A 27,985-nucleotide genomic window follows, 5' to 3' on the forward strand; every position below is an offset into this window, starting at 1 on the left:
CATTTCATCATGTTTTTATATCTTTAAACCGAATTTTTCTAAATTTGTCTTTGTAAACCTTTGATCAAATATTATTGTGCTAATTTATTTCCAAATTCAAGTTTACTTGATATTTATTTAATGATTTTAAGCTTTTCATCTTCGGTGGCTGTTTATGATGTCTTCCGTTGAGGCTTTCCGTTTTCTGTTGTTATTCAATATGATTCCAGTTGGATCTGATGTTGAAGCAACGTGTTAGGCTATCATTTTTGTTGACAATATTTTTATGTTTAGTTCATACAATATAATTTCTACAATGATTTTCATTGATGAATAATCGTCATGCCTAAAGTTCAGTCTAATTCTATGCGTAGCCTATGGACTTTACTGGTGCGGCACGAATTTGTAAGCCACTAAAATTCATCTTGCTTACCTACTCTAGTGGTAGTGTTATAATCATCTACGTAGTGTAAACATCGTGCGCCAAATAATTTCGTTAAAGTCCGATGTCACAAACTCTCAAGTATGGATTCCAGCAAGCAGCCTTCTTTAGGTGAGAAGCCTAGTGCTTTTAATGTTTTTCTAATTATAAAATTTAGGTATAGGCTAAGCGCTAAGGTCAGGTCAGCTCCGTCAGCAAGACAGCAAGTTTAAGTTGGGATTTGCTCAATAGTCATTACACTACACTGACTACAGTACCACCTAGATCATTTCAATAATATAATGTAACAATTAAAATAGGCTACTTAACCCAATAAAAATGCTAGTTGTGCCTTTGACTTTCATTGCAATCCTTGATTTTTTTTATATTTGGATGCTTGAATCAGTGGAAACTGAAATCTAGATTGAAATAGGTATTCCAACTTGTCTTATGAATGAATAGAATTGATGCCTATTTTTAAAATATTATATTAGGCAATAATTTATTGCCTAATGCCTATTGGCTATTATACTGACAGCGCTTCAAAATCATAATTCGTAATTCTGACACCCTGTGTTGGAATTCCGACACCTTGTGTGAGCTGTGTCAGAATACGACAGTAAATGACACCCTGTGTGTCGTAATTCTGACACCCTGTGTCGGAATTAGTTTTTATGTGTGTAAAACGTCTCTTGAATCAATCATCTATTACTTTATTTACCACTTAAAATCAGCAAATACAAGCATACTTAAAGGATTCCTAATATATTCACAGAGCCATTTAAAAGTCTCAAACCATGATATTATTTCTACACAAACAGTTTATCACTATTTAGTAAAGCAAGGTCAACTATCAACTTTCATAGGTACGTGTTATGATGTTCTCACTAGTTGACTTGGCTTTCGCTCTGCGGACCTTAACATTTTTCCCCTAGACCTAGTGTTTTGCAGAAATCTGGCGCGCAATAGTATGATCGCAATCTGGCGAATAGTATGATGACACTATTTCAACCATCTACGCATGAATGGAACTAAGACCAAGCTTAATATAAAGGAAAAAGTCTAGGGGTGTCGGAATATAGTGCATTTACCCTACAGTAAATTCTATGCCAGAGCCAGTTGGGGTAAGTCCTACTTTTTTTCTAAAATATTGTGGCTCTAATATCATATTATTTTGTTTATTGAAGAAATGGTGCTTCACAAACGTGTCATTTCATAAAATTTTCAACTTCCACAGTATATCCTTAGGGTATATATATACTGTGGAAGTATATATATATATATTTCCACTAAGAATGTACAGTTTGTATACTAAGTATATACTGTACACAGTATATACTTAGTGCCACTGCCAGGATTGGAATTTTCCTATTTCTTTCTGAAATCTCGCAGCTCAATGTGACAAATTTTTAATACATTTGTTATCTTGCTGACAAATGGTGCACTCATGTTTACAATTGGATAGGAGGTAATTCATCTGGCAGAGTACTTGCGGTTCTGGAAGTGGCAGGAAACCTCTAGTTGTGGCCCTAAAGGTAGATGTTTTCCTCGCTTGCTTAGTCAGGCATGGAATATATCTACTTGGCGAGCCGCGACTGAATTTTTTGAGCCGTGAAGGATTGGAATTTTCCTATTTCTTTCTGAAATCTCGCAGCTCAATGTGACAAATTTTTAATACATTTGTTATCTTGCTGACAAATGGTGCACTTATGTTTACAATTGGATAGGAAGTAATTCATCTGGCAGAAATCTTGCGGTTCTGGAAGTGGCAGGAAACCTCTAGTTGTGGCCTTAAAGGTAGATGTTTTCCTCGCTTGCTTAGTGCCATGCTCCCGCACAAATATCCTGCATATATAATGAATCAACCCAAAAGGTTTTATTAGAGATAGAATAGTTGCAGTCAAGTCAGAGTGGTCAGACTGCAATATCACATGTTCAGTTGTCTCTAAAGTAAATACAAATGTTATTGTTACGGTTTTTAGGGTAAAATTAGAGATTTGGGATAACACATGCACAGTATGGACTTGGCAAATAAGTTTCTGCTTGTCAATGGCTCTTTGTTGCTGGTACATGGAATTCAGGGCTGAAAGAAATGGAATAATGGCTGCAAATCTATGAAGCCAAGGCTCACAAATCCATTTGCAGTTCAGAGAGTAGATATTTTCCTCATTAGTGCCAGAGGCAGAGCATGACATAGCCTTGTTGGTTTGAAACAGGAGTTAGTTTCTAGTTTGCTGTTGAGTCTGTTTTGGTTTGATCAAACTTTTGAAATTTCTGTGTTGATTGTTCTATTGGCAAACCCAGCATTGACTAAGTGTCTTTTACAATAAATATGGAGCTGAGAAATTGCAAAAGAATCTTAGTCAATAATGGTTTGCCATTAGAACAATTTAGATGGAAATTTTCAAATTTCAATCAAACCAAACCAGACTCATCAATGAACCAGAGACTGATGCCAATGTCAAAACCATCTACTAGTTTACAACAATCAAATGACGAGCAGTTATAAAGCAGATGAACACAACCTTCAATCCACCCTTCAAACATCATAAGCATAAATAATAATAAAATTAAACTACTGATCTATTATAAAAACAAGAAAACACCAAGTCTTGTATTGAACAATAACCCCTGCAAAAACAGGAGGTTTTCAAGAGACCTATGTAGTCTACAAGTTTTCCCCACAATATAGAAAGTTGTAGACTTCTCCCTAATATGGATGCATTGGGCTCACAAGTCACAACTATGACAAAAGCCAACATCTCACATGCCACCTTCAATCTGGTGGATTAGGAACCTCCTGATGGAAGAAGCCCAACAGACCACCACTCAAATGGTGTTGGAAGAAGGCACCAGCGTTGTCATGTGATGCCCCAACGCTAAGAGACTCACTATAGCGGAGGCCCTCATCATTAAGGATGGGACTCCAGCTATCAACCTCCAGACTACAGGATTTGTCCAAATGCTGAAATTATTTTCCGAGTAATTTAAGCTTAGATTTCAAATTGTTTCCACAATAACCTTGATCTGTACTACTGTTATTTCTAAAAGTTCAATATCAAGTGTTGCAAAACCTTTACCGGCTTGATAATAAAATTATTTTTTTTTTTAATTTTGCATACCATTAAAATGCCATTTGGTAACCTGCTTTTTTATCTCCTGGTGTCAGCAAGAAATTTTGGACTCGTTTAAAAAACGAATAAGAAGATTATTAATAAAAAACATGCTCTGATTGTTTATTGAACTTTCATATATACATACACCCTTCACTGAACTTTTTGTCAACTTGATAATTATTGCTGTTGCTCATACAGCCCTCATTTATTTTTCCTTATGACACTCATCATGTTGGAAATGGTAGGCTCAATTCTCCTGATAGTAAGGAAGATAGGTACTTGTGAACTTGACCTAAGCCATAATTTACATATTTTTACTCTTCCACAGGTTAAATTACTGGGTAGCTAAAAACATTTTTTCTGTCAGTGCTTGACTCTTTGGTTGTCAGACATAGGAATATGCAGCTATTTAGACTTTTAACACTAAGTACCATCAAACCGGGTAAAAAGGGAAGGGTGGGGTAAGTCGAGACACGCGTCCCAACTAATCAAAATATTGCAAAACTAAAAATAGTGGCGTAAACTTCAACATTTTTATTATCTATTATGTATGAAGCCAGTCAAGAAATCAAACATTTACTATCTCTAAAAAATTGCTGAAAAAAAGTGTGAAAAGTGCAATTTTGGAAAAAAAAGTGCAACTAAAACATTATTTTCAGTTTCAGGTATGTTTTTCATGATCTTTTTTGTTATAGTGGAATCACTTGACTAGATTAAAATTGTGCAAAATTACAAGTCATCCTGTGAGCTTACAGATACAGAAGAAATGCTACATGGCTGCTGATATGAAGCTTGCAGTGGAAAAGGTCGTTGTCAATGCTCAATGGCATGTCCATGGATACAGTAATATCACATTAATAATACGGTAATTAATGAATATGGTAATATCATATCAAGGAAAAACAAGTAAAAATAACAGAAAATGTCATTTATTTTACATCTACATCATCTATAATGAAAGAGGATGACTTCAGAGTACTGTTAGTAATGGATGTGTACACTCTGCATGCTTCAAACGTTTTAAAATTAACTTTTATTGCAAGTGTCCCAGATTATCCCGTTCACAGGGGTAAATTGGGACGGTTTTATTTTCTGTCTGGCACCTTACAAATAGCATATGGAATTTTTTTGGAGATGCCATTGGATAGCCCTTGCAAAGAGCTATAAAATGAGCTTAAACTTGTTTCTGAAATGTTTCATGGTAAGAAGTTATTAACAAAAAATGCTCAAAATTGTCCCTTTTTACCCCGTTTGACGGTAGTTGAAGTAAGCTTGAAGAATTCTAAGATGTACATACTTTCTCCTGAACATTTTTTTGCAGGTATAAATGAAAATTTGAGAATTTAGTACCTATGCTCACTATGCTCCATCTATTATAAAACATAGAAAATAATGATGTCTGATATGTGTATAAAATCAACTATCTAACATCAATATGCTTCATTATCATCAAATTACTGATATTAATTGAAAAAGATTCTTCTATGTTTATCATTAAAAAATAAAAAAGACATCAATTCAGATGCTCATCAATTAGAGCATCAAAAATTCATAAATCATCTCAACAACAGCTTTCTTTAAATGAGTGTGTTAGGAGGTTGATTCTATCATTAAACAAGAATTGGATGGTTGACATTTGCTTCAGGCATGATAGCCAAGTCTCCTACCAACCAAGAGAACACATAGACGTTTTTTAGCTAATATATTTTGTTGCAGTTTATGGTAACATGCTTGCTGAAGGGTTAATCTGTCATATGATTCTGAAGGGTCAGCTATGTTAAGTAGTAGTGAGGAATCTTGCTAAAACTATTAGCTCATATCCTAACATCCTAAGCTGTGTATTAAATTTGATATTTTATTTATTTAGAAACCTTAGGAAAAAACTGCTCGATTAAGTGTAGGGTAATTGATGAAATGCACTCAAATGAAGATCAGTATAGTCTTACAGTTGGTAGTTTTGTGAATGGATTCACTCCATAATCTAAGTTATTTGGAATATTGTTATATACCACTTTTAACTGCTTGTGCATTATTCATGTCAATTTGGGCTTGTGCAAAATATTGATCATTTATTTACTTACTTGAAGTTGAAGCTATGAATATATGTTTATTTCTGTGGATCTTCTTGAGCAAAAGAGTTCATCTGCATAACTTGGTGCAATGAGAAAAGTGTTTCTTTTATAGTGGTCTTCTTGTTATTTGATATTAGATATCTAATTGCAGCACACTTCTCTACAGACGACACAATGGTGAGTCACCTGAGCAACACCACCACTCTGACCACCACCTCCAACCGAGCAGACCTGAGGCTGTGCCTTGTTGGCCAACTGGCCAGTGATGTGGACACTCTCCAGGCAGCTCAGGTATATACAATGCCTATATGTTATTCCTAAACTTTTGGGGTTTGAGCATAAAAAGTTGAAATTCAACCAATTTTTGCTTACAGTTAATGTTTTAAAAAACAGTTTGACTTTGTTTCCTGCAAATTTGCTATAAAGATGGAAATTTTTTCTAATTACTGACATCACAATGAGGTTGCTTTAGATTCTATCAAGTGTTAGGGCATTGCAACTTCAATAACTTGAAGATAAAAGATGTAACCTTTTGTGTAGGACTAGATAAAAGATGTAACCTTTTGTGTAGCACTTGACTTGTGTTCCAGTTTTTATCTACACTTGATCACTACAGGCTTGCACCATCAAGAATTAAATTATTGTGCTCCTTATTTACTTTGCTCATCAAATGTTGCTGATGGCATACTACTTTGTAAGCCAAAATATTAATAATATCATGGATCTATTGTGGGGGGAATTTTTCATAGTACGTTATTTAGAGAAAAATGGCATCAGTGAAATTTATTATCAGGAAAAAATCACGAGTTGCAAATAAATGGCATTATCTAAAAATATGTATAGATAATATTTAAACTCTGAGAGTGGATTCTATGGGATGCCAAACTTCATTTGTCATCATTTTTATTAATAAAAAGTGCAGAAGTTGATTATTTAGATTACACTTACTCATACAAGCAACATTTATTTGGTGGAAGAGTAGAGTGCTGTCCTGCCCAAAAAAATTCAATTCTGTTTAAATAATGAAAAAAATCTCCTTTTTATATTGAAAATATGGCTGTCCTCAGATCTGCTCTAATTTACAACATCACAACAATATAAATATTACCAGTTCCTCTCACTTACTCTATATTTACAACGCATCACAATGTTATAAATGTGACAAGGTCCTCTCACATGCTCTATACTATTTATGACACATCACAATGATATAAATATGACTAGGTACTCCCACTTGCTTTATATTTTCGACGCATCTAAATTTTGCTTCTTGGTTAAAGACAGCCAACAACACAAACCTAAAAAGTATTGTGCATATGCAGCTTAAAAAAATCAAATTTTGTTACAAATTTCTAAGTGCTATGTCTCTTTCTTCAAAAGTTATGTGAAAAAGCAGCAAGGAGTTTGCATTTTTTGACGAGTTTATATTGCATAGATATTTATGCACATGGTTACATGCTATATTAACATTTTTATTTTTTCATCATTATTATTATTTTGGCTTCAAAGGCTATTGATTGAGTTCATGTATGTTGGTACTGATATATTGTACTGTATCTGATGGGATGGGGCAGTATGATATCAATGTTGGGTGTATCAAGAATTCAAAGGCACTGGAAGTGCAATAATGCTTACTAAATAAATTAGGAAATGGGTGAGAGGTAATGGGCAAAATACAAAAACAAAGGGGAACTTAAGTGTCGCCACCTTGCAGGCATCCATACATCACAGCACTGTGGTGTTCAAGAGAGCAGTGTTTCTGTACTGAAAATGCTTGATAGTTGTTATATTATTAATTGTTGATTGAATTGCAGAAATTCCATCTACCTGTGGTGACGTCAGAAAATGGGCTTGAATATGCAGCAGATCAGAGTCACTGCACATATTTTGTGGTGGCTGATTTTGAGAGCCCTGAGTACGCCGCTCTGCACGAGGTCACATCAAGGATACTGGGGAAGCCTGCCCTGCTGGACATGGCCATCACTCAGGACGGAGTAACTCCTTCACTTGTGCTGCACACACGACCTGTTTACTGCCACGTCATGCGCTCCTGCATTGTTGTCTTCACAGGATTCAAGAGGAAAAATGATGTGGTCAGAATTGTGTTATTTCGTGGTTTACCTTGAACATTTTTTTTAATTTGATGTACCTTTTTACCTAATTTCGTGGTTTACCTTGAACATTTTTTTAACTTGATGTAGCTTTTTACCTAGTGTGTGAAGCTATTGCTGATGTTGTTGATTAATTTTTAAATCCTGCTTAAAAATTGTGCACCTTAATGCCATGTCGCTTCCTTTTTACTTATAATTTGTCAGCAGTGTTTTGAACCATGTCCTTAGGCCCGGTTGTTGCGTCTGATTCACATGATGGGTGGAAGCATCAAGAACGAGATGGGCGAAAGAGTGACGCACCTCATAGCCGTGTGCTCCACAGGCGACAAGTATCAGTATGCAGTCACGTTTGGCATTCCTGTGGTGACACAAAAGTGGGTCGACACCGCCTGGGCCCATAGGGACGATATTGGCGCCCGTGCTGCCAATACTGACATGGTAGGAGACTTCACTCTAGAAACCTCAACTCTTGATTGAATGTGATCAGTCAATTTTATTCTGTTTGATTATTAATTTCCGATAAAAGGGAAACATGCTGATTATTCTGTGTGGCAATCAATATTTATATAATTAGACAAACAATTCATAGATGATCGTATTATTTTTTAATTGTATTATTATTTGGTAATTATTACTTTGGATGCAACTGAGTATCATCATAATGTGATGACTGGCCTAGCAGAATGAATTGCGTAATAAATTCTCAACTCTTTAATAAATAGAGTTTGAAATTTTCTTCTTCTTCAGGAGAAAGAGTTTTACCTTGGCGTGTTCCACAACCTCCGTGTTGTGCTAGTGGGTTTCAATGAAGAAGACCAGCAAACTATGCAGCGCATGTTGGATCAAAACAGCGGCACCGTTACGGAGCTCAAAGACAAATCAGCCACTCACGTCGTACGTATTTATGGTTATTGTTCCTTATTGCTGTTTGTTGCACCTACGGTCCTGGGTGTACGGTGAGCAGATCAGGTGGCCGACATGTTGGGGCTGTTGGAAGATTAGCATTGAGTAATATAGGAGTGCCAAAAAAATAGCAGCCTCGTCTATATTTACATTGCAAAACCACTCGATTTTGTTCAAATTTATGAATGAGTAAGCAACAATTAAGAAGGGTTGGTAGGAAAGGGAATGGAGAAAGGGTCAGAATGGAGAGATTGTCAAAATGCAAAGAGACTTGATTGGCCAAGCGTTGTAAAAGAAGCGATGAGGTGGGATGATTTTGATGTCTGGCAAAGATGCTGGTCCTGGTTGGCAAGTCAAGAAGACCAGCACTGTCTTCAAGAAGACAATAGGCGAGTCAAGTGGTCCTAGTTGAAAATAACGATGGATAAGGCAGGGGTGAATTCATCTATATTTGCTCCTCGAGCCGCAGCTTGCTGATCTTCCCTGAAGGCAACCAATAGGCGTGGGGAACGTTGAAGGCTTTGGTCCGTGTTGGCCAGAATGCTTTTCAAGTAAGGGGAATATTCAAGAAGGCAGGAATGACAGTTAGAATTGTGCAGGTTGACGATGCAGAGGAGAAAATCCTAAACTTGTGTTGTCAGTATGGTTCCTTATTACATTTGCTTATCTCAACAACTTCCTGTCAAAAGTATTCTTTCTTTAGTATCTCTTTCTACACTCCATCAAACATTGAAGTGTACACAAGATCCTGACTAGCAAGGTACCGAAGTTCCTGAAGCCCCACGAAATGCTGACAGTAGATATGCAGTTGTATGTTTCAGTAAACTACCAAGTTTCTTTAATTCTAGCATTTAAAGTCCCCTGTTAATCTAAGGAGTTATTAACTGAATTCAATTTTCAGGTGCTGGAAGACCAGCGCGTCAAAGAAAAACCTCCGGACTGTCCTCCAAAGGCCCACGTGGTTAAGGCAGAATGGTTCTGGGCCTCCATTCAAATAAACGCTTGTGCAAATGAAAGTCTCTACACATTCGAAGTGGTGAGTCTTCCAATCATATTATTGAGGGCGTTGTAAAAATCTCTGTATTTTCTATTCGCTATAATTGTAGCCCTTGATATGGTTGACGTTTGTCCATCCTTATCTTGTGACTTGTGCAGTGTACACATCAAGTTACTGACATCAGTTAGTTTGCTCATTAATTCGTTTACGGTGCTAAGTTAGTGGTTATGCGTTTTAGAATTTTTTTTAATGTAGATGTCACGGCAATTTAATGAATCTCAGACGAATAGCACTGATGATTCTGTCATTGTGATTGCTTTTCATAATTTGTCGTTAATAGAATGAATTGACGTGAGGTAATTTTTGTCTCTTAAAAAAATGATTAATGATATCTTGTAATTAGCTTTATTATGAGTATGTTACAGATCTCTGCTATCAAACAAAAGAAATATAATGCTTGCAACTTTAACAGTGACTTAAATCAATATTGAATATTGAATTACTTTAATCAATATTATTCATAAATACAATTTTTAATGATATTAAAGCTACAAAAGTGCAATAAATATTCAAACCATATAAGAAATCGCGTTGAATACGACCCTAGTCTAGCCACGATGTTCATGTAAGTGTTCATTATCTGGCTACTGCAGAACATTAACACATTTTATTTGCCCAGCCTGTTGGGGAGCGAGGGCCCGGCGGCGTGACGTCGCCCCGCAACTCCACCACCACCCCAGCCAGCGGCATGGGTGGTGGTGGCGGTGCGGCGGCGGCGGGAGGAGAGCGAGGTGGTCTTTTCTCTCCAGCGACGCCGAGGTCTCGGTCTCGCAGGCGCAAGAGGCTGCGGGAGACCATGCAGCAGCTGGCCTCTGATGACAGCCCCTGTGCTCCTGGCTCGCAGCTCCAACTCCCCGCCAGGTCTGTCTTCCACTCCTACGCTCAGCGACACAATTTTCCTTCACTAAGTTTTTGTTGTTTGTCGTAACTACCAAACTCTGTTGCTTACCACATTTGTGTTGAATCTTTGCATATTTTTGTTGAGCCGCGCCGTGCTACTTAGAATTTCATTGAATGTACTGGACGATTGGTTTCCAGTCTAAATATATCAATTTGTTGATGAGAGAATTGAGTAAGGTAGTACTCCAAAAGGTTATAGATTTTTTTGTTGATAAACTCGTTTAGTTTGTTATTTTTGTTCGCATTTGTAATTGCGTTCATTCTCACTTCATAAATCGAATATTAATTCTTACTTTTCAGCTTTTAATGCTGATCCGGTTTCACATCATTATTAGAAATCCTTCAATTTCCTTTTAACTATTTACGTTCGGTTAAATTGCTTACAATAAAAATAGCATTTAATTCCTATTCTTGCACGTGAGGCTGAATAGCTCTACTATATTGAACGATAAATGTGTCCTTGACTTGCCGAATGCGGAGACGAGCCGATAAAATATTATGTTATCTTGGTATCCAAGGTACCAGAGTACCCAAGGAATTCTTCCTGCAAACAAACCGAAAATAATGCAAGCACTGAATGAGATTCCATGTATTTCAGTAAGAGGCGGTCATCAGTGGCAGACCTAATATCCTACGTCTCTGGTGACGGCTCCTTACTGGACGACTCCCATCACACGCCTGCGGGACAAAACGTCAGGTGAGAGTCCCACTAGTTACACCTACCTGCCCCATCAGCAATGGTATGACAGCTGGTCGGATTTTGCCTATTAGATCAGAAGTATTAAAACCTTATCTATTAGATAATGTAAAACAAACGTTCATGCTGTTTATCTTTCTTCTGTTTGAAAAAATATTCGAGTTTGCTGGCAGCTTTGGCTTTCTTCTGCACTTTGGCTTTATATGCAGCTATTATTATGCCTGTCCATACCCTTTCCTAACCTGCTTATTAATATTCGGGCAAGAGACAGTATGATCCTCAAGAGGTCTCTCCAATTAATGATTTTATTTTGTAAACACGAGAAATTCATCATTCAGAAAAATGACACTTTGAAAGCGGAGTAAAAAACATTATCTATTGTCATGAAAGCATTCGCTGCAATTGATTATATGTAGACGGGAATTCCCTTCAATCCGACAAAGTGAAACATTTTTGATCCAATTCCAAATAAATGTTGATACACATCCAGAAACCAAAGGTACGTTAGTTTGCACAATAACGTCTTTTGGTGTTGGTAGCAAAGCCTTGTGCACGAGTAGCACAATAGCCTGACTGTTTTTAGCAATTTCTCTATGAAAATTCAATTCTTTGAGTAACCTGAAGTTATTGAAGAGAATTGAGTAAATTTCTGGTTTATTATCATTGACACGCGCCTCTCTTATAAACGTTTGAATAGAAAGTTTACTCAAGCTTACACTCTGATTGATAAATGATAATATTATAGTATTTTGTCTTCAACTTCTGTCTTGTTAAATATCTTCAAAACGAATGGATCATGACTCTTTCAGGAATGGTTCAGTTGCCTATATCTATGCTTGTGCTTGCGAGATTCTGGCTGTTATGTTCTTTTACACAAATCAAGAACCTTAAGCAAGCAGGAACTAAGGGAAAGTCAGGTTTATCCTGACTGATTAATGTGTGGGCAATCTGACAGCCTTTGTCGTTCACTTATGTGAAGTCAAGTGGCCTAGTAGAGATCAGAACCTAGTGGCCTAGTAGAGATCTAGTAAATTATATTGAAGTGAACATAGCCGCCTCCTATTTTGTATCTTCTCTTCAGGAAAGTTGATTACAGGAAACATTTTCCCTTTGTTGCAACACTCATACACACGTCCTACTAGCGACTGTCATCTGAGTACGTTGTGTCAAAAATTAACACCTTATCAGCCCTAATAATTTGTTCATTTTAGGTTTATAAGTTTTCGATCTGTATGATAGTATAGAACGTATGTACGATATGTAGAAAGTTGATACAAATAATACGCTGCAAGGAGTGTGATTAGAACAATACATTTGGCTGCTGGCTATAGCATTCGCCCTCGTATCGGCGTCCTGTAAATGCATTACTTCGTTGTGTATTCATATTGAATTGTATAACGTTTTTTAGTTTTGTGTTTACCCTGAATGATATTAATTCTCATTTAAATATAATGTTAACAAGTTGACCATTGTCCACACAGTGCAATGAAGACGCCGCTGTCACCACCTTCCACGGACCTGAAGCACCTGACGCCTCGACAGCGCGTCTTCCATGAACTCGTCAAGACTGAGTGCAACTATGTGGCCATCCTGGACACCATCAACAAGGTGGGGCTGCTGCTTCACTCTTTACCTGTAGTCTCATGGGTTGATGTCTGATAGTGACTGACTGAAATGTTTTTTTTTTCAATTCTTGAAGTAACAGTCAGACTAGAAAGAAATTATTTCATGCAATGGCATGCATGGTATTGACTCCTTCATCAAGGTAAGCTAGTGTACAGATTGCTTAATGTAGGCTAACTAATGTGCTAGGTCGTTTGTAATTATTTTTATTATGTAAGAAATATAGCATTATACATTATGTATGAATAATGCTAATGAAAATCCTTCGTGTAGTCAATTGTCACGGACAAAACTTTTCATCTCGCGCTCACTTGAATTTTGATCCCATTTCTCAGTGCAGCTGTCTGCCAAACTTTATTTAAAGAAGCAATCCACTCGATTCTTCTTATTAAAAGTTGCTAATATAAAACTGACTTCTTCGGTGTGCTTCATATTCATATATTTGCAGGTTATCAAAGAGCCTCTGGAAGACGACAGCCAACCTGGAGGGCCTCTGCTGGACAGTCAGGAATTGCGCTATATTTTTGGTCATCTGCCGCCCATACACGACGTGCACACCAAAATGCGTAACGACTTCCTACACCTTGCACACAACTGGCATCCTGACGCGTCTATTGGACAAATAATACTCAATTATGTGTGTCTCTAATGTATAAAGGATTATACCTGGTCAATTTTTTTATTTCATGTACTGGTACTCTATCAGTTTCTTCTAAGTCCTATAAATATGCTGTAAGTCTTATAGTAAATAAGTGTAAGTCTTATGTAAGTAAATATGCTGTTTAAATTTGGATTTTATTTAGATCATATTTACAAGTCTCAATATTAATTGTTTTTTATAGTCTAAAACTGTTACCTACGCTAAACCCATACCAGATATTGAAAAATTACCAATTGATCGTTTCCAATTTTTTTACAGTCCGACGACCTGGAGAAAGCTTACCCACCATTTGTAAATTATTTTGAAAACGTCAAGGAGATGCTGGAAAAGATCTGTCACGAGCGACCGCGTTTCCACGCTTTCTTGAAGATCGCCCAGAGCAAACCAGAGTGCAGCAGACAGAGCTTCCAGGAGCTGCTGATTAGGCCCGTGCAGCGGCTGCCTTCCATGAGTCTCTTGCTCAATGGTCAGCCCAGAAACATGTCCCAACACACACGATAAAGCATTCTTAGCTTTTGAGTTTTTTATACCGCACGTATCTTATGATGATGTATTGATATGTGTCCTGAAATAATATATCTATATCCGTAACAATATATTAGTTTGCGCATGGATTTAGTATCAAAATTATATTTCTCTGCGTTTTTTCTGACATGGTATGTATGCTTGTGAAATTATTTTGCATTAATTAATTAATATTTCATCAGATATGCTGAAACACACGGACCGCAACCATAACGATCACACGGCGTTGAGCAATGCACTCGACAAGATCAAGTCTGTCATGACTTTCATCAACGACAACAAGCGCAAAACTGAAGCAAAACTCAAGCTTTTTGAGATACACAATGATATTGAATACTGTCCAGTGAGTTCTTCATCTTGGCTACTAATCAATAGAATAGTTATTCTAGTGATAACTTATCCACTTGGCTTCTACAACATAAGTTAAACTTCCTCACTCCACCTTAAATTATCATTGAACTCCTCTTGTCGTTTGAGTTGCATTAAAACCATAAACTGAAAATATTTTAGAAATTGGTACGATGGAGTAATAATAGATAATAGTCGAATGACTATTTATATTATATTAGACTAAAACAAGATAATCTGATCAACTATTTTTGTGTAAGAAAAGAATCTCTACAAATCTTGTAAACTGTTGTTAATATAACAATTAATCAACACGAAAAATCTATGTTTGATTGCAGCCGAACTTGGTAGCGTCGCATCGCACGTATGTGAGCCGCGCGGACGCGACCGAGCTCAGCGATACGTGCAGTGGGCGCGGCGACTCCTTAACTCTCTTCGTCTTCAATGATGTCCTTGAGGTTGTNCCCCGAAACTTGTTAGATGAGGACCTCTTATTACCGCCTGTGTTGCCCCGAAACTTGTTAAATGAGGACCTCTTATTACCGCCTGTGTTGCCCCGAAACTTGTTAGATGAGCACCTCTTATTGCCGCTTGTGTTGCCCCGAAACTTGTTAGATGAGCACCTCTTATTGCCGCCTGCGTTTCCCCGAAACTTGTTAGATGAGCTCCACTTATTACCTAACGTCTGTGTTCATGAAGTTCCTGTGATTTGTGTATGATTCTAAAAATGTTTATTCCTGTTTTACTCAAGAAGTTGGGGTAATCATTTTTTCACAAAATATTTATTTGCGTTCTATCTTTCCATGCACTCAGTGAATGCAATCCAGGTGAGTGGTGAATAATTCTACTATTTCAGCTTTCGTATTTCTCTTTCTAAACAATTCATTCTATCTGAACCTCACACGCGCTATCATTTGACATTGTCTTGTTCAGCTAGTAACTGTGCTGTATTTGGACCTATATTCTCATAGATTTCAAATCATTTTAGAAGCAAATGTTACTTTTTTGTAAATTATTATAAGAATTTAAGCTGTGATAATCCATTGAATTGTGCTAATTTCTCCGCAAGTCTTGTAAAATACTGGAGCATGGCAATAATTTTTGAACACTCCATAGGAGAATTTTCTTGTACCAATGGACCCGCACCATCTGGACATCGAGTCCAGTGACGTTGGCTTCGCCACGTCTCTGAGTAAAGCTCTACGGTTCGCTGCTCGCACTGGACGCAAGGTCAGCAGTTTCTACTGTGTAGCAAATCAGCAGCTATGAAACACACTCGTATTTTATTGGACTCGTGTGCCAGTGGCATAAATTATAAACTTATGTAGCTGTTATCTCGTGACATATGGAGTTTCCTTCTTTTCTTGTTAGAATTTTTATGACCTTATAGATGGTTAAAGATATTGTAACCAATATTTTATTGATTATATAGATATTGATAAAATATCTATATTATCCAAAAAAGATATTTATTATCATCCAAAAAAATATCTATATTCCAAAAAAGGAATGCTCTTTTTCATGGCAAAGTTTTTGCTTGAGACTGTTAGGTGCATCAACACATTTATGTTGAATCAGGTGAGTCGAGCATTCAGTTTCAACAAGAGTCCTGGCGGGAAGTTGAAGCGCGCCGTGTCTACTGTGATGAGTCCCTTCGCCACGCTCCCCAACCCTGCCATGAGAGCCGCTGCCTCCGTCACCAATCTTGCGGTGAGAAATGCTACCCGCGGCCATATTATCCCTGATCTTGCCACCATGTAAATTGACTGTGCGGGCTTATCAACAATGCTTGCTCTTGTACGCTGCTTATTTGCATATGAAGTATATTACAGTCTAGAGTGGGCGGCTGATGAGCTGTTCGTTTTCAGGATTTTTGTTTCCTATGTGACTAATTTATTAGCATACTGTGATGGGCTGGTCATCTATTCTCATTGTACTACCACTGGTTTGTGTGAGTTTTGCTGTCATTGTTTGTTGAAAGATCCCGTTAGGAATGCATTCATGCACTTAAAATTTCCAGAACGCACAACATTTTCGAATTTTGTGTCATAATCTGATTTCTTACTTCATGTTTAAAATCATTCACATTTATTTACGATTATTCGTCTAATTTTTGCTTATCAGTAATGTGTCAAGCTGCTTTGATACCTCAGCTCATACTTTGTCCGGGCAAAATATAATCTTTCTTGTTAACTTAATATAGATAACTTGATACCATGTCTAATTTTTGTAACATATAGCAGGATCTGTCGTTGACTGGCACTCCTCCTCCTCCCAACTCCTCCACAATGGGTGGAATGAACGCCATGGTAACTCCCACATCGCGGCGGCGTTTACCGCTCAAAAATCTTTGACAATCATCGCGGCGCTCCCTTCGTATAAACACCTCCACCATCATGGAAGTGTGCACTGACCCGCCAGCGGTCGGCGGTGATACAGGGAGCGTCGCGCCTCAGGGATCCACTTCCGTCAGGAGACTTGGCAGCTTTCGCTTGCCTCGAGACGGATCATTCAAAGAAAAGTTCAGAAGAGTTAAACATTCATCCTCTGCTGAGGAAGCAGATAAGCGCGGGACTGCAGCTACCGCAGTTGACCCTAGTGTGGACCTGCGAGCTCATGCTGCAAGTGCTGACGACGTGTTTAGTGGCGGCAGGGAGTCGCGGATCGACGAGGAATCCGAGAGTATCCAATCTGCCCAAGGTTCCATTCGCAAATCTTCGGTGATGAGCATCACAGATAAGCGGCTAGTACGAAGAGACCTTTGCAGAACGGAGAGCGAGAGCACATTTGGGAGCAGCGGAGCTATTTCATTTCAACAAGGCCCCAGTTATGACGAAGAAGAGACAAGTAGCTTGAACAGACGAGAGGTGCAAAGAAAATGCAGCGGCGAGAGCGTTAATGAAGACAACGCGAGCGTCCTGCTTGACTGTTTCTTTCTTGACCCCGCAGTGAGTTCTCGGGAAGACCTCCCCAGTACAGGAGTAGATGAAGTAGACGTCAGAAGACGAGCATCCGTTGCCCATAATGGTTCAGCAAGTACCGAAAGCGCTAGTAAAGGAAGCATAGAAGAAAATAATGTTCCTGGTGATTGCGGGATCATCAGAGAAGAGGACGAAGGGAGAGGACAGTGCCGGCGGTCTCAAAGAAGATTGTCCGGTAAAAGCGGCAGTAATCCAGAATCTTGCAAGAATGGAGATGTGGCCACTGAATTGGTAGAGGCCTCCGTTAACGTCCATGCTGAGGACGAGACTGGAATCACATCTGTCTCAAATGCCGCTGAAATTGACTGCCTGCACAATGGCAGAACAGCAAGCGGCCAATAACAGTTTAAATGATATTTTTTACCTCTTATGATGCTTCTGAGAAGTATGTAGATCTGTAAATTTCGCGTAATTGAATATGTTTAATTAGCTAATGGCGATGTGTTTCTGCTTAACGTTTGTATGTTCTCTTCATGAAAGAGGAATGAAATAAACAGACCCAGTACTTCATGTACGGAAAGAGTCGCATGCCTTGAACGTTTAGCGAAGTATCCAGTGCATAAATATTGCTAGAGTATCACTACAAGTGTCACCTTGTACACGTCTTATCCAAGCATAGTATGTACTCAACTCGAGAACTGTAGGTATATCTCATGAGATCGCTCGAGTGTAGTGCTCTTCATCTACGGTCTCAGTGATAAAATGAAGCCGTGGACTTGCCTCCTCCTTGTTTGGACGGGAGCAGCTCAACTTCCTAGAACAAAGCGAGCGTGGAGTGCACTCAAGAGTAACCTATATCTATTAACAGTAAACTTGATCAAAATGAAGGAAAAAGGCTGTCATCATAATTTCCTGTGCATAATTCTAATACATTTGCTACTCGTGTATTAACATTTGTCTCCTCAGTTCGAATCAGCCATGTATTACAGAGCGTCAATTTTGTTGGACTATCAGCTTTACATTTCATACTGCCTTTGAATGAAAGTTTTCTAGTTTCCGGTGGCCATCAACGCATCTTTTACCGGTTACTAATTTCGTGGCAATAACTATTATCGTCCAATACCGTTCCTTTTATCATTTATTACGGAAGCATTTCATGATGTACGCGGTCTGGCGGGGCGGCAGAATACGGTCTGGCGGTCTGGCCAGACCGTATAATCTACGCGGTCTGGCGCGGCAGGGTATGAACCTCTTCTTTCCTGTATTCGGTCATAAATATAAAACATGCTTGGATCATCGTAATGTATGTTCCCAAGTAATTTTTTCTGCCGTGCTTAACTAAATAGTTTAGTGCGTTACTGGGCCAAGAACGAACGTATACGTCAGTGTCGTACCGAGCGAATTCATCTCGTTTTTAACAGAGGACAGCAATTCTCGAAACTTGCAGTACACTACTAGGATGCCACGTCAACAAATACAAAGATAATTATTTGCCATCCCGCTAACTGGGATTGAAATTTCTAAGCAACGCTTTGTATTTCGTGGAATATATTTCTAGACATGCGAACTATGTCCGTTTTTCAGTATACTGTGCGCTGGAAGTGCCAACTAATTTAAACATTCTTATATATCACCCTTGATATTCTATATTATTTTCTTGTTATGTTAAAGTGGCTGATAAATCGCCCCTCGTCACCAAGTGGTATTTTTTAGGGAATACTTTCATGGGCATATACTTGTCCCGTAATGCTCTGTTACCTTGTTATTCAAGACTCTCAAAGTGAACTGTAAGAAAATTTCTTCGTGTTGCAAGGAGGACGGGTTTTGATACATAATTCCGATTACAAATAATATTGAACGGATTTTGTCTGGATTATTAATAGATGGAACAACGACGACCTAGAAATTTCGCAGCTATTCTTTTCCTAAAAATGTAACACTTTTTTTATCTTTGCTTCTATAATTATCATCTGATGTTTTTATGCTCTTCTGGAGATTTTTTTTCTCGGCGTATTCGTTGGACATCTTTTTCGCCTTGTTTGATTTTGAATTATCGTCTATATCCCTATTTTCAAACGTAATGTTTTCAAAAAACGCTGCTCGCTCTCACGAGCGTTTATGTGCTTAACGCAAACTAACAACATATTGCTGCTCTTAATTTCGATAAAAAGTCATAATCTACCTACATTCGAGCAAAACTATTCTGCTGCCTGATCTTCTGAAAAAAACCGGGTCTTGATTTCTTACAATGTCTTGATCATTCAAGACTTCGGAAAGATTTATTAATGACCACTTGATTTATTCACGGTATACCAAATTCACATTCAAGTTGAACGTCCTGTGTTAAAATTCTGGTGCCAAGTGCTCATTTTGCTAATATAACTTTTTTTTTTTTGCTTATTCAAAGTTTGCACGGTGGTACCAACTAGCGAGTATTATAACACTGCGACATCGTGAGGCTGTGTTGTGTTTGCGCTGCTCTTTGCGTTACTTCATCTGTCGGTATGAGGCATCATAGTTTCACTGTCTCGATGTATATTCGACAAAATAAAGTTGGGGATTTGGACACGGCGCAGATTTTTTTCTAAGTGCACGTGAATGGTGTTATGGGTATGAAGCATGCATCATAAAAGTCGCTTATCTTCACTAAATATATATTTTGTAATATCATATATTTTCCGCTATCATAACTTTAAGTCCGGCGCCATCATACAAGTTTTTGTGTAAACTATTCTTGTATTTTTACACCAATGAGCTAGGGAAATTGTAACAATTGGCGTCGACAATTGAGCGATAAATTCGTATGACAACTCCCTGGAAACCGCGTCTGTCGTTGCGATCTAGGTCATCTATAGGGAGATGTACGATATAGTGCACCAACTGTTTGTTATTACACGTTAATTGAACGTGTCTATAAGCGCATACGTATTACATGAAATCTCTTAATCGTTGCTTTTGTCCCAGTTCCAGTTAACGACATTTTAAGTTGTTAAGTCTCTGCATTTACTTTTTTTGGGGGGTCAGTTTCATGTGTAAATAAATAACTACCCTGATGATTTTGTATCTGCCCAACTCACGGCGGCGCACTGAGTATTAGGTACTTTGTTCTGTAAAACTTGTTCTAGGCATCGCATTCAGCTTGTGTACGAAATTGTTCCAAGTCACCGGCAATGGTGCCACCCACTCGTGAAAGACGGTCACAATGTAATGATTCTCCTATGTGATGTGATGATTAGGCGTTCGTTTGCTGTTATATTATTATGATAAGTTAGTGACAACTCGTGGAACAATTTTCTCTATGAACTGTTTGAATTGAAAGCTTTCCGTGATATGAGTGAGTTACGTTAGAGATTGATACTCAAGCCATGTTCCAATTTAATATTTAATTCACATTCGAATTCGTTTCACTTCATGAGGCGTTCCGCAAGCATTACTCGCAACCAGATCCAATGTCGTCTGATTGAAACATACGGTACTACTCGTACATCGTAATATCTGCTCCTCTACTTGGTAGTCGCTTTAGTTAGAACGTAGTCATTAGCTTTTACATGTACAAAATACGGACAGCGGTTATCGGCCCTTATCACAAAGTTAAACTCTTTGACCTTGTAAATAAAGTAGCGTGTCTCCTTGTACCCTAGTTCGTTGTATATAATCGTATTTTTATTTAGGCGCTTTGTAACAAGTAGTTGAGAAAGATCTGCAATTTACAAATTTTGAATTGTAATCGTAGCTTGTGTGCAGGTCTTGTGAGTTAACGTATGACTGAACAACTATCAAACGTTGTATGTCAACTCTATTTTTTCAATTGTTCAAGACTGTTCTGTTATTTGTTTCTGATGAAACTATCCATGACCTGTTGCGACTGTAAACGCTGGAACAAATTTCTGAAATATGCTCATGTTTCAATGTTGAGTCGTGCACACGAGCTAGCATCACAGCTGGCGATATCAATGATTGTCCCGAGGCCCTACAGTAAAAACTGATTACGGTAACAACGATTAGTGCAGACACGGTACAAGAGTATATACTCTTGTACCGTGTACACAGCAGGTCCAGTAGAGCATCTAAAACTTTCACAAAGTTCCAAGACTTCTAAGCCAACTTGCATGCTTGTCGAACGTTCACAAGCTTTGGTCGTTGGCTATTGACTTTTTTTTCTATTTCGATTAATATTTTGTGACATGGTATTTTAAGTTTACTCGTTATATGGTTGTTTTCCTCCTCACCGAGAGGAACTTTTTCACCATGCAACAACTCCTCTTAATGTGAAAGAACTGTACATTTTATTGCTTATCTGCCCTAGTATCGGAGCATCACTTTTTATACCTACTGCACGATAAATATAGAGCGTACTTAACCAAAGTTTTAAACGCTAGGAGTAGAACAAACGTATGCATGTTGAACATCTACTCTTCTCAAGTGTTATTCTCCGTAACCTAAAAAAGTGATATGTTATCGAAACTTTTCGAGGTTAGTTGAGCTGTAATTCTGCTTTTTGTGATCAACTCAGTCGCGCTCATTCCCTGCCCGGCAAGACATGAAGAGCCCGGCTCATCTCAAATTACCGGGAGTTACGAGCAAACTCATATTCTCATCCCATCGGTGCGATCAATTTTTAGTTTACGAACTTTTATTTTATTCTCGCATAAGTACAATGATAATCACGCTGTTTGAGCACATACGTTGTATGATTTATTGACAAACAATGGTTCCCCAATAGGTATATATTTAGTGTACTCCGGATATTAATTTTCTAAATCGATAATTGTATATCTAAATGTATTTCATTTTCTGGATCTTTAATTAATGCTATTTAGATGAAATGATGGCTCTTCCAAGACATTTATTTCATCACACGAATGATATTTTGTGTTTATTTGTGTCGATAACGTATATACTCATTATGTGCTTTCGAATCATTCGTTTGAAAATCTTGTAAATTTTCGGCAGCTGATTATTTTTAATGCATTCTTCATCAATTTTTGCACTCATCCTTGCCCGTATCTTTCATACAAACTTGAGTATGAAGATATGCGCTTGATTACCGCAAGCGATATCGCCGAGTAAAGGCATCTTTTTTAGTTGCACATTTATTGGTGAATTGTGTGAATTTATGTGATCACGTCGCCGCGTTCAAATTGGCATGTCTAAGAATATGGTGCCGAGCATTGCTTCGTTATGACGCAATTACCAGTTACTTTTTGTATTGCTCATTAAACACGTCTTTATAATCATAATAATGCTGGCAATTAGTGCATCACTGCCGTCTGATGCGGTTTGTTTATATCGCTGTTACTCTTGAACCTTCGCCTTTACTGAACCTGTCCACCAAAACCTATTTTTAGCTAATGAAAATCATGACTACGCGCCTTGTCTTTACTATTACCCTTCAACTTCCTTACTTTGTTAGAATTTTGTGAAGGATCTAATAGTAAAAATAGTTTCGTCGTCATTCTGTAAATTATCATAATAAAAATTCAACATAACTCAGACATTAACTCTACGACCTGTTAGCTGGTCGTCTCCACGAACTCGACTCATTTGGCGCTCGTTACTATCAATCTCTCGTGTCGTAATCGAAAGTTTCATTTTGTGAACAGCGATACGTCTAGTTTATCAGTGGCTCCCTGTATCAAAATCTGTTCTTAGAAATACTGGAACGACTATTTGTCACAAAAGGTTCAATTCACACCACGAGAATGACAATTAATTGGGTAGGTTCAGTGGGTCTTCGGTCTGATCATCATGGTGAGTTGCGTCAAATACGCATAGTATCCTTGCCAAGTCCTCCACTCGAGGTACGCATCCCCTTCCGTGGTCCTGGTGAGGCTGGGGGGAGGATACACCCCCGTGGGGTTAGCGTAGAAGCAGTAGTTGTACCACCAACCTCCTCCGCCGCACCACAGCGAGCAACTGCCTCCTTGAACAAATATCGTCCTAAGAGCTGTGGTTATGCGGCAAGAAGTGCGCATACGTTATATCGAACCTGATTAACTGACATTGATAACACTATCCTGAAATATTAAATCCAACGTTACAACTAAATTCAAGCCAATTAAATATAGTTTCCTATCAAAAAATAATACTGGAAACATCACTGCGTCATTTTAATGGCAAGCTAAGAAGTAAAAAGCCAACAATTTGGCCTATCCATATTATTGAACGAGTTTATGGATAAACCAGCTTATTTCTTGCCCAATGAAGAGGTTCGTAATTTACCTTTAGCAATATCATTGTCGGCATCATATGTGGTGAAGGGCATACCGCTGTGGTAAGACAGCGCGTCGCCGCCCGTGCTGTTGTGGTGATAGTCGGAGACCCTGAGTCTGTAGCCACGGCCTGGCGAAGAACTGCTACCCACACTGCAGCATTACAGTCGTGATTGTTCACATTTCTGATTGTATAGCGACAGTCACATCGACACGTTTTATTTTATTTAGTCAGATGCAACAGGCCATGGGCCTATTTCTTCAGTGCCGACACTTCTATTCTATATGGAGTGTTACTAGTAATTCTCTTACATGTTCAAGTTGGCATGAGAACGTGTTAGTGAATACTGCCACATTGAATAAAGAGTATTGGCATTATTACATTGCGTACATGTAAATGCTCGTTTATTCATAGTTTATATCGTCTCGGTGAATGAAAATCCCCTTCCTAAATGTTCGAAAAAATGGTGAACTCGGGCAGTGATTCGCATCTTATAAATTAATTGGCAACCATTTGATATAACGCCATTCCTTACAGATCATTGCACTCCTAAGTTCATGCTGGGGATATTATATCCAAGTGCCATCAAAGACTGACCTGAAATTTGAGTAGAAGCTTGAGGCTTTTTCGTCCCCGATCGCCATCACCACGAGCAGTTCGAAGGGGTTGGAACGGGTGAGCTCGTGCAAAGTCTTCAAGCCTTCGAAAATCAAAATAAAACTGAAATTCAGACACTATCAGGCACAGGCCCAATTTTTGTATCAACTTTTCATTCCTTTTCGATTTCAAAAAGAAAATTAGCGCCTACCCTCCGATTTTCGGGTGCGCAGCCGTAGACCAGCAAATTAACTCTCAAATCAGCCCTGGAGCCAACATTAATCATCTAAGTGCTATATACATTGTCATCCTGGCACCTAAGCAGCTGTAGTCAATTGACCTATATCACCACACGAACTTTAATTAAACCAACACTGTTTCAGCACAATGCTGGTCTCTGGCATGCATCCCCGATTTCCAACATTCCTTACTGGTAGCAGGTATTCAACACACGCACCTATCCAGTATTCTCCACTGGGGTCACCGAAGCCTTCTTCGTACTCCCGCCAGTCTCTGCGGAAGTTGAGCTGTTGCTCCTGCTGTTGCCGATGAAGCATGACAGTCCACCCGCCCCCTGACGTGGTCTGGTCACAACGCACGCGTCGAGGCTGCAAACAGTCATGTAAGGAAACAGTTGCAACTAAATCAGATTGAAATATTTGGCAATGGATGGAACATGAACTTCATTAATTACATCAATATGTAAAATGGCGATGTAAAATAAAAAATGCATTAGGTGTGATGTGCATCATGTGCTCGATCTATACTCATCTGTCGTTGCTTAGTCGTTTTGTTAGTTCGGTACCTTATCTTCAAGCGGACGCTTTGGCGAGATGAGAGTGACGCCGTCCGTACCCGCAGCCCGGCGCTGCTGAGCCTCGCGGCATTCACGAGGAGGATCCAAAACCTGCACGTGTTGTTCGTCCGTTTTAGGGTGAACAAAATGTTAAATCCATAGAATTTATTCAGATAACTATTTTACCAAAATTCTTCAATAGTGAAATAATGCGTTGATATTTAACATTCTAATGTGACAATTTTTCCACAAATATTCAACTACATAGATGTACGTGAAAAAATCATTTGCAATAAACTTGTGATCAAATTGAAAGTGAGACAGAAATTACAGTCACCTACCTTGTAGCCAACCAGAATAACCTTATTTAAATCTTGACATTTTTTGATCACCTGGCTGCTGGGCAGGAAGGGCAAGCTGGGCAGTACGGCTGTCGGACTCCTGCCATCAAGACGGTCCACTCGAGCATGGAGGCGCTCCAGAGACCTGAGGATGTCTCTCTGACGGTCAATCACAGCCTGATTATTTTCTTCGACTTCCCTAACGCATCCCTCCGTGAGCGTCACTAGTCCTTCTGTCAGTAACTTCTCCAACTTCGCCACCGTTTCTGTGAGATTCCGTTCAAAAGCCACGGAGGTCCACTGCTCTGTAGCTCGCATATCTTCTTCTCTAAGGTTTATTTTTTCGTTTGAGGTCTCGTCTGTTTCTGGAGGTACTTCCAGGCCGCTCGTTTGGAGATGACCTCCACCCGTTCTCCTATTGATGTCCTTATGGAGGTCGCCGACAGGCTGCGCTTGGGCAATGCCTGCGACTTGTTCAAGAAGATGTGTCATCCGCCGCATGTCATTCCTGAGTTCACGCTTCACCAGCTGCAACTGCGACCAAAATCTGAAAATACAGGAAATTGTCCCCATAGTAACTATTGCACTGAAATCCATGAGCGAAACACCCAAAGTTGACTCAAGAAACACTATGCCTAACCACGCGTTAGAATTAGACGGCAGCAATATTTGAAACATTAAGCTAAAAGAGAGGTTTCTGTTTTGAACCATGATGCATAACTTATAAAGCACTGCTGCGAAAGTCTCACCTCGCACTTATGGCTGGCAGTATCGTCTTGAGAGAATTACGAACCGTGCGGTCAATATGCTGAGAAATTGGCACTACCCGCAGCGGCTGGCCAGACTGTTTTGGTCTGCTTCCATCGCTGATGCTCTCTTCTGCAGATGCTGAACCAAAGCACAGCAGCAACAACAGTAAAACTACCAAAGCAATTTTCTCTGTTCGTGAGAACTCGATATTTTTGAAAAAATATAATAACCTTGGATACGAACTCATCTGTTCGATACTGAAAATTGCAGTGAAATCAAACGGAGTTGACTGAGACTTTTTCAGCACGCGAGTTCTCATTTTGCTTGATTTTCAGTAATTTTCGTGAGATTCAGTTATATTGTTGCTAAATTAAATAACTAGTGAGCGGCTCGTTGACTTATTTTTCTTCTTCTCTTATTTAACTGATCACTTTTTCTACACAAAATTTTCCGCAAAAATCGGGCACATAGAATGAAGTTTTCGATGGCTTTAGAGGAGGTGTTTATCAAGTGTAGCGCCCTCTCAGCTTTGTGTTAAAAATTGTAATCACGTAATAAGAATATCTTGGCAACGTCAAATTTTTTAACTACGTGATGCAGTTGGTGATCCCATACCAATTACTTTTGTAATCTCCTTTAAAATTTAGATGCATTTAGTCAAAGTGACAAGGCCATTTGAAGAATACTCAAGGAGAAATCAATTTTTGCTTTCCTACAGTTTTCTTGAAGAATATTTTCTATCGAATTAAATAAATAAATTTAGAATTTCTGTAGGAAAAATAATCAACATTATCAAAATACAGATGTTTTGATTTGTTCTCAGAACACCAGCAAACAATATGAAGACTCGTCGAGTGGTTCATGTTCTGGTTGCAGCAAACGTTGAAAAGACATAAAAATCGAAACCAATTTGTAAAGCCGTTGTTTCTTGCACATTCCAGCGTCGAATATCGAATTGATAGCGGCTAGCTATTCGCGGATTATGGAATGCGCTGCAAATGACTTAAAAGCCACACATTGAGAGCGATAAACAAGACATGGAGGTCACGAGGCCTAAATAGTATTACATTGTATTGCAAACTGCATTAGAGTTTTTATCAACTTTACATTAAGGCACGAGCAACAATACATCGAGGCCGAGCTACAATAAATCAAGGTTCAGGTTGCAATCAATTTATGTCTAAGCTACAATGCATTGAGATCTGAGCTATAAAACATCGAGGTCCAAGCTGCAGTACCTTGAGGCCCCGGCGACAATACCTTGAGGTCAAAGCTGCAATATATCGAGATCCGAGCTGCAATACATCTAGGTCCAAGCCACAAAGTATTGGGGCTCCATGAACATTATCTTTCGGTTCAAGCTACAATACATTGAGCCCCGAGTAACAAAATATTGAGATTAGAACAATACATCTGAGAAACTATACGTTGAAGTCCGGACAATACATTGAGGCCAAAGTAGCTCTAGCAATAAGATATTAAGATCTGAGCTAAAATGTATCATGAGAGCTAAAAGAGACCGCATTCAGATCACGCACGCAGCTCACTGACCGCCGCGGCTGCAGGGAGACGTTGAACTCCGTACAGGCGATAAGAGCTCAGTGCAAGGCTGGTCAACTCGCAACGTACTTACGTGCACTTGCTACAGCACTCACAGTATTATAGAAACTTGATTTCGTCTGATGGATTCTTCAGCAAAGTCGACTGAAGGAGGTATCTACTTTTAGTTGCGTTCTCGAGATATTATGGTTTAGGTTTGCATGACGTCGGAAAATGGAGAATTTAGAAACATAACCGAAGTGGGTTTATTGAAAATAATTTGGCAGAGTCTCATTTTTGAGACGCGGGTTTTAATACAACTCATACAAGTTATTGGATTCATACTTACTGAACCTTTATTCTGCTATCAGTTTATTTTTAATATCAGCTATTGACACATGGTGAGACAGGGATC

The 27,985-nt window shown here is 38.7% G+C and overlaps 2 protein-coding genes across 3 annotated transcripts; one reads left to right on the top strand and one right to left on the bottom strand.

Annotated features, from left to right (window-relative positions):
- The first annotated feature begins 158 nt into the window (after window positions 1-158).
- On the top strand, window positions 159-22,703 carry LOC108683336 (protein ECT2). The gene is made up of 16 exons (XM_047879492.1): window positions 159-532; window positions 5,755-5,879; window positions 7,403-7,681; window positions 7,928-8,137; window positions 8,447-8,593; window positions 9,504-9,638; window positions 10,279-10,520; window positions 11,158-11,256; window positions 12,738-12,864; window positions 13,328-13,516; window positions 13,799-14,006; window positions 14,248-14,408; window positions 14,752-14,871; window positions 15,530-15,643; window positions 15,992-16,123; window positions 16,657-22,703. The coding sequence occupies exons 1-16, from the start codon at window positions 505-507 to the stop codon at window positions 16,765-16,767; spliced, it is 2,427 nt and encodes an 808-aa protein (XP_047735448.1). The 5' UTR covers window positions 159-504; the 3' UTR covers window positions 16,768-22,703.
- Window positions 22,704-22,778: 75 nt separating this feature from the next.
- LOC108683349 (fibrinogen C domain-containing protein 1-A-like) lies at window positions 22,779-26,798 on the bottom strand. Of its 2 annotated transcripts, none has more exons than XM_018172660.2 (7): window positions 26,031-26,798; window positions 25,333-25,828; window positions 24,950-25,051; window positions 24,602-24,752; window positions 24,145-24,247; window positions 23,557-23,699; window positions 22,779-23,254 (listed from the first exon to the last, which is right to left on the bottom strand). In XM_018172660.2, the coding sequence occupies exons 1-7, from the start codon at window positions 26,348-26,350 to the stop codon at window positions 23,058-23,060; spliced, it is 1,512 nt and encodes a 503-aa protein (XP_018028149.1). In that variant the 5' UTR covers window positions 26,351-26,798; the 3' UTR covers window positions 22,779-23,057. The 2 variants fall into 2 exon arrangements, with proteins under 2 accessions (XP_018028149.1, XP_018028148.1); XM_018172659.2 differs by having other exon boundaries at window positions 22,779-23,257.
- Between the last annotated feature and the right edge of the window lie 1,187 nt (window positions 26,799-27,985).

This window comes from Hyalella azteca, unplaced genomic scaffold (genome assembly GCF_000764305.2).
Source record: "Hyalella azteca isolate HAZT.00-mixed unplaced genomic scaffold, Hazt_2.0.2 contig3170, whole genome shotgun sequence".
Lineage (NCBI taxonomy): Eukaryota > Metazoa > Arthropoda > Malacostraca > Amphipoda > Hyalellidae > Hyalella > Hyalella azteca.

Coding starts and splice junctions, on each gene's coding strand:
- LOC108683336 (XM_047879492.1), top strand. CDS start 505: ATGGATTCCAGCAAGCAGCCTTCTTTAG. Junction 7,682..7,927: donor TCAAGAGGAAAAATGATGTG/GTCAGAATTGTG, acceptor CCATGTCCTTAG/GCCCGGTTGTTGCGTCTGAT. Junction 13,517..13,798: donor GACAAATAATACTCAATTAT/GTGTGTCTCTAA, acceptor ATTTTTTTACAG/TCCGACGACCTGGAGAAAGC.
- LOC108683349 (XM_018172659.2), bottom strand. CDS start 26,350: ATGAGAACTCGCGTGCTGAAAAAGTCTCAGTCAACTCCGTTTGATTTC. Junction 24,753..24,949: donor AGCGTCCGCTTGAAGATAAG/GTACCGAACTAA, acceptor GACTGTTTGCAG/CCTCGACGCGTGCGTTGTGA. Junction 24,248..24,601: donor CAGTGGAGAATACTGGATAG/GTGCGTGTGTTG, acceptor TGATTTTCGAAG/GCTTGAAGACTTTGCACGAG.